Here is a 6,904-nt window from a genome sequence, read left to right on the forward strand (position 1 = left end):
ATTTGTGTTAGCTTTTCATTGGAACCTTTTTGATCTCAAAGGTGTGGAGAATGATACTGAGAGGCGGTCTCCTATTTTTGTAACACTCCAAAGGACTCGCTGATAGACCTCTGTGCAGTCTTGCACCTCCTGTTACTTGATCGCTACTTAGAGGGTGGTTGCAAGGCTTGGGGAGCATGCATGCCTTTGAGTGCCCTACAGTACCCAGGTTTGAAATCTCAAAGTTATTACTACTTACTCCTTGATACGTCCTTGCTTGCAGAAATAATGCATTTGCCACATTGAATTTTTACAAAAATTGGGGTATCTCATGAGGTTAACTCACAGAAGTATGAAAAACTGTGGGTTGTAATCCTGTATCTATTACTGGGTTTGAACAGATGAAACTTTGTACGCGATTGAAATCAAGTACGGAAGAAAAAAATCAGCAATTTTTCAAATAGTTTTGATTTGGGGCTTATTAACTGTGACAGAGCTTGAAGACTTAGTGTCTCATTTTACATCAGATCTTGTATACGGGGCTAGATACCTACAGCTCCTCAGCTGGAACTGCATCAGTGCATCGGTTGTTCATAAATGCAGGGCAAGAGCTTGAGCGTGTGGGCTTCAGCCCACGGCATCGAACAGTTCAGTGTAGTTGGGTGCTGGCACCTCTCCTCGGCGTTGTCTGGCCCTGGGGGGGTCACATAAGGAAATGTTTTGTGGTGAGAAATGATCAGACCTGTCCCTGAAGGAATGCTGTAAGTAATGGGAAGGTGCCCATAGTAAGTGCGTTGTGGCACCGGTATCAATCGGGCAGCGAGGGTGTGAAGTTACTCTTCATTTGCTGCCTGACTCTTCTCTTCATAATGGCACAAAATATGAAATAGGGTTTAGTTTTTAATCAGCTCTTTTTCTTGTAGCTAAACTTGGAAGTACAGGTTTCCAAAAGTCTAATTTGCTATTTGTGAAGTTACTTGCTAGCGCTGTATATCATAAAACAAAGCGTTTGATTCCTTGGTCTACTGAAATTCCGTCATGCTTCACGATTTGTGTTTTCTTTGCTTTGCTTTAAATGTGTGCTTCCTTTTTAAATATAGTTTTCCAAGTTGCTGGCCGTACCAGATTGTTTATATTTTTTAAAAGCCTTCTGCTTAGCCGTTATATTGCTCTTTATAGTACTGCTTAACCACATTGGTTTCTGTTGCTCTTTTTTCTTGCATAAACTTAGCTGGGATGAATTTCAAATGTGGTTTATCCAACTGTTAAGTATTTCCCACTTTTCTGCAATAGATTTCACATATGTTACAGAATTCCAAACCAAGATCTGGTGGACATATTGCCCTGTTTTTTTCCTCAAAGTCAGAAATAGAGGGTTTTTGAAGCTTTACAGTGACAATAATTAGGTCACTGGCTCCAGCATGCTGCTTAGCTTCAAATCCATTTGTCATATTTAGCTTATTTCCAAGGATTAAGGTAACTATGGTCCATATAGTTATCACAAAAAAACCCCAAAGTCTCTTAGTTTCATGGTAATAAACCTAAAGGGGGTAAAAAAGTATTGATCCTTTTGAGTGGGGAACTGCAGAAGGCATTTCTTTTTTTTTTTTTTTTCCTTCCAGAAGTCAAACTGTGGAGTCACGTAAAGCAAGAGTACACCCATCCCATCATTCAAAGTTACAGGATTTACCCATAAGGAAATATAACTAAGAATTTGGAATTAGGCTTCTTTATCAGAGAGTATCTAGTATCTACCTGCTAGTTATTTTTTTTAAACTTGCAGAACAGGGGCTTAGCACGTGTCCTGTAGGTACCTTCTGTCTGTTACTATTTCTAACACCTCTGCAAAAAAGGAAGAGGCAGATGTTTTGTTTTCCCATTTTGTTCCCCATACTGGGTGCCTAGTTCCACTGGGAAGTAAGTATGACCCCGTGCACGGTAAGGTTTTAATGCTAACCGTCTTGTCGTAACCAAATCCCCTTCTCTCGTGCTGTGATGTTAGTGTGTGGTGGTACCGGGAGAGGACCTGACTGGTGGGGACGTGGCCTGAGAGCCGCCAGGAGCTCCCAGGCTTGGTTGTTCCATCTGGTCTGGACAGGTTGTTGAGTTACGAACAAACGCCAGTGATGGGGCAGGCATTTTGGTGGAGGATGGTGAGGTTTTTGCACGCAGGTTGGAGGCGTGTTGGCAGAGTGATGCGATAAAGATAGCCGCGGAGGAGACCTGATGTCTTGCTCTAGCATCTTCTTGCTTTTCGTGGACTTCTTCCTCACAGCCAGGTTTTTCTCCTTTTGAATTAATAAGGGAGGGAAACCAGTGCCCAGTTCCTTACATGACTCCTTGGTTATAACTGCGTGACTTGGGGAATGATGTACATAGCTGAGTGGAGGGGTTCAGCCTTCATATATTTTCATGTTACATGGAAATACTGCAGAAAATGAATAAACTGCCACGGAAGATTTAGTGTTGTTGGTTTATGCACTGATAAGTGACCCATTCAATCTATTATGGTGACATTTGGAAGCACAGCACTGAGTAAACTGTGAGTGGGATAATGCACGTGGACGGAGTCGGGCAATGGTCTGTAGGCTGAGCCTGGTAGAAGCTGTTGGAAGACAATCTGGCATTCATCAGGTGATCCAAAAAAAGATGCATTTTGGGGAGGAAATGGAGATACTTGCTAATAATATTGGAGTGATAGACTCCAATAGTAGGAAAAGGTAATTTTGTATTCAAATAAGGAAAGGCTTAAATGGAAAAAGAGCATTGCAGCAGCATAGAATCATATACAGTATGTAATTTGAAATTAAGAGTGATTGAAGCATGACCAATCTAGGCTGAAGTGTAAGGTTAACTAATATTTGAGTTAATCATAATAATTTTTCGAAGACTAGCTCAAGAAGGGAAAATCCAGTATCTTTAAAAAGCAGGCAGATGAAACACGTGCTTGAACACGTGCAAGATCCGTAATCTTCATGGGATTTGGGAAGTTACTGGGAGGTGTGTATGCCTGGCACCGCTGCTATCCTGTGTGACGTTGTGCTAAAACCATGAATGCTTTTGAGAAAAACGGTGGTGGTTTGGCTGCAAGACAGAATCAGAAAGGTTGTGGAACTTCATTTGATGTTAATCAAGGGGTTGAGTTTCTGGAGGCTTCATGCTCGTTCTGTACTGCTCTGTAGTCCAGCCGCCTTGGAATTCCAAGTGATGTGATGTTCTGTACGAGCTTTTGGTTTGATTTCGGTGAGAAACGGAGTTCTCCTTCTAATTCCTTTTTTTTGTTGTTGTTTTGTTTTTCTTGACAGAGAGAGCTTGATGCCACAGCAACAATATTGGCTAACCGGCAAGATGAAAGTGAGCAGTCTAGGAAAAAACTTATTGAGCAAAGTCGCGAGTTCAAGAAAAACACTCCAGAGGTAAGGAGAAAAGCTGTTCACGTCTGTTGAGTTTCTGACATTAATACGTGGTACGAGGTCTGTGTAAGTGGTTTGGGGGTTCATTTTTTTTTTTTTTTTTAATGACTTGTTTCTATAATTTTCTTGTACGTATTGCTAAGTTCACCATCTTAACTCAAGACTGCTTATCTTTGATGGCTTTCTAATCAGGCAGATCTTGCATTCTGTAAAAAATGAAATATGAATTGACATTTTTTGGAGGAAGTATGACCATTAACTTTCAAACGGGCTTGCTCTACATTTTGTAATAATAGAAAACCTGGAGAATTGCAAAAAAAAATATTCTTAAGTAATCCAAACTCTTAGCACTTGGATGTAGAAAGCGACATTTTGCTGCCTAAATAAGTCTATATCAAGGGCGTAACTTCAAAGATGCTCATTTTTCCATGAAAAATCAAATGAAGTTTTGCTGTTGATTTCACTGGAAATACAACAAGGTCAGGGCTGAGCTCTTTAGGAAACTCCCCTCGGAGGATGTGCATCGCACACAGCAGGTGGTGTGGAAAAGGTGTCAGGACTGATGGCAGGCAAACCTCGGAAAGGTGAATATTGCGTGGAGGAAGCTGGGAGTATTTCAACTCTTCCATGCTCAAGTTAGCGTGTGTGCAGTGTGCCTGTCTATGTGTGTGTACGCACAGTTACATCAAAAATACATATTAACCTGTGTTGTAAACTAATGAATGCGTAGCAATGTGTAGAGTTGCTTGCTTGTTTGTTTTGTGGTGTTTGTTTTTGTTTTTGTTTTTTTTTTTTCTTCCCCCCGATGATTGCCAGCAATCTGTTCATCCAGGAATGTTCTAGGGTTTCAAAGCTCATTCCAGATAACTGACACGCAAGTATTGGTTCCTTCCAAGTATCTTCCTGGGAGAGAGGGAGCAGGCAGCACTTCTAACCTTTATCGCCGCCTCTCGAGTAGCAGATGCTGCTTTGCTTCCTCTTGGCACAGAGGGAGCGATGCTGGAGGGTCCGACCTGGAGAGGGCAAAGGGACCATCGGGAGGGAGTTCTGGGGAAGGGGGGGTGTTTAACTGACCCCCTGAGGAGGTTCTGTGGGGCAGAAATCAGCTCCCTTTGGAGGAGAGCAAATCTGGAGGCTGCGGCTTTGAAGGAACAGAAAGGAGCAGAAGAATATGGGGAGTGACTGCAGTAGCTCCGAGAGGGTGGAGGGATGAGTTGATTCCCTTTGCAGGAGAGAGCAGAGTGTTGGGAAGAAGAGGAAGGAGCGAAGTGAGAAAATACAGAGTGTAGGAAATTATACGAAAAATCCAAATAAACTTCTGGGCCCCCGTTTTTCAACTTGTTTGCTAGAAGCTGAAGTTCATTCTGCAAGGGCTTCACCTGAGTTCCCTGCTGCTTTCCTCGTTTTCCTGGAGGGAAACGATGGATTCTTCAGAATACGGCCCTGGCTGCCAGCTCCTAGCCCATAGCTTGTTTACAGATGTGTTTCAGGATGATTTCTTCAGGCTAATTTTATTTTTATGGAGCAGAAGGTTACTGTGGGGAGAAACAAAACACAAACCAACCCACACTGCACTTTTAAAGTGCATTGTGCGAGGGCCTTGGTAACTCGGTGGGAGTTGGATGCGCAGAGGAAAATTACATACTCTGCGTAGTTACTTCAAGAGAGACAGTGGGAAAACAATACGCAATTAGCTCTTTCCAGTAAGCAAGATAGGGAAGTTAAATCATGGTAAGGTTTTAAATATAATTTTACAAAACATAATTCTGTAGCCTCTGTTCTCTTCCAGAATATTACACGGAAGGTGTTTTATTCGTTCAGGGACTGGGTTCGCAACAGGGGCTCTGAGCAGCCCTGATGTTCAGGGGGAGATGCGGGGAAATTCTACATCCTCATCTTTTGTCCTGGGGCTCCTGTCAAACAGCATAGCTTTATAAGCTTGCACGGATGTCTTTTATAGCCTGTCTTTGCCTTCTCTCCTGTGATGCTCCTTCTGCAGCTTTGTTTCTGGACGGCAGCACCGTCTAACCCCTCTTTCCTCTGAAATGGGATGAAATGAATGGATGAAAATGAAAATGGGATCAAATTAGAAGAAAGTATTGGAACTATAATGGTAGCCAGCTGCAACAGACTGGTGGGTTCCGGAGGCGTGGAGGGAGTAGCTCAGGTCTGGAAGGTTTGATGGGGGCAACCTCTCCCGTCCCGGGGGCGAGTGGTAGCCGTGGCTCTGTAAGCATCAAAATGCTCTTGCTAATAATAGGGAAAAAGAGTTTGGTAGTAGAAAACAAGCTTGCAAGTGGAACCGTTCTCAGATAAATAAATAACCCAGCGTACAGCTTAGTTTAAATTTCGACAACGAAGTCACAACTTTTAGTAGTAAACCCACCCAAACTGGCAAAGGTGGAATTGTTAAATGCAACGATTTGTTTTAAAACTTCCCGTTTTCTTTTTCATTCGCATGCATCCCCGTCAGTGCAGCAGCAGTTTCGCCTGCGCCAGCATCTCTTTCCCTCTGCTGTGGCCAGTCTCACCATAAATCAGGACACGAGTGGTGATGGCCTTGACTTTCCTGTCCATTGCTGTCTGGGATGTCCTCTAGACTTTCCATAATGTCTGCTTGAAAACCATCTCCTGCGTAGCAGGAAAGGATTTGAAAAATTACTAATGCAACTGAGGGTACTGCTGTTTCTTTTTAGGTTAAAAAAATGTGGCAGATCTGTTTGGGTCATTTGTGCCTTCCTTGCAAATTATCCAGTTGCTGCAAAAGAAATACGGTATTTTCATGTTTATAGGAATGCCTCTAGGGCTTTTGGTATTTAAAAATGTTAAAATACTATTTCTGACTTGGCATGCTGGGAGACGACTGTGGAAGAAGTGTCTTGGGTTTGGGAACCTTATGAGGACAGAAACTTTGGTGGTGGTTTTTACATGCAGAAACTTTTGGGAAGGGTTCTTAATTCCTGTTATTGCAACAATACTTTTTACCTCCTCACACCTTTGAAGAGCTCATAGGTGTTTTGTGGTATTTTCAGTCTCAATTTTGTTTCGTCCTGAGCAGCCAGAGACTGGTCAGGAGTTTACTTGAAACATCAATTTTACGTGACTGTTACTTGGAAGACATCTCAAAATATATCATGTGAATTGCCACCCTGTATCAGATCATTATTTTCTTATGGTGATAATTCCTGAATTATTATGACTAACTGTGATACTTTTTGGGGTATTTTAACCTCTGTGAAATTCATGGTCTAATTCATCATGTCCTCATATACCAAATGTTTGAATGATTGTCTTAGAGATTTTTTTTTTTGTAATCTCTAAATTTCAGTTGCACAGGATATTTTTGCCACGTAGTGAAGATACTTGCTAATGATAACTTTGCCTTCATTTCTACCCAGATTCCTAGCTGAGTAATTACTTTTTTTGCTTACATGTTTGTGTTTTAAACATTGAAAAGCTGGGCTAATACTTCCAGTGGTGCAGGCTTTTAAGCCAGTCAACAAAAATAGTGA

General features: G+C 42.0%; 1 protein-coding gene across 7 annotated transcripts in view; it reads left to right on the forward strand.

The window, feature by feature from the left end:
• Positions 1-6,904, forward strand: part of CUX1 (cut like homeobox 1) — a 281,049-nt gene that overhangs the window by 47,620 nt on the left and 226,525 nt on the right. For all 7 annotated transcript variants that reach the window (XM_080393233.1, XM_080393234.1, XM_080393235.1 and 4 more), the window contains exon 2: positions 3,285-3,395. In XM_080393233.1, coding sequence (XP_080249359.1) covers positions 3,285-3,395 — 111 coding nt within the window. The remainder of the gene's footprint in view (positions 1-3,284; positions 3,396-6,904) is intronic.

Source organism: Falco punctatus, assembly GCF_963210335.1.
Source record: "Falco punctatus genome assembly, chromosome: 1".
Taxonomy (NCBI): Eukaryota; Metazoa; Chordata; class Aves; order Falconiformes; family Falconidae; genus Falco; species Falco punctatus.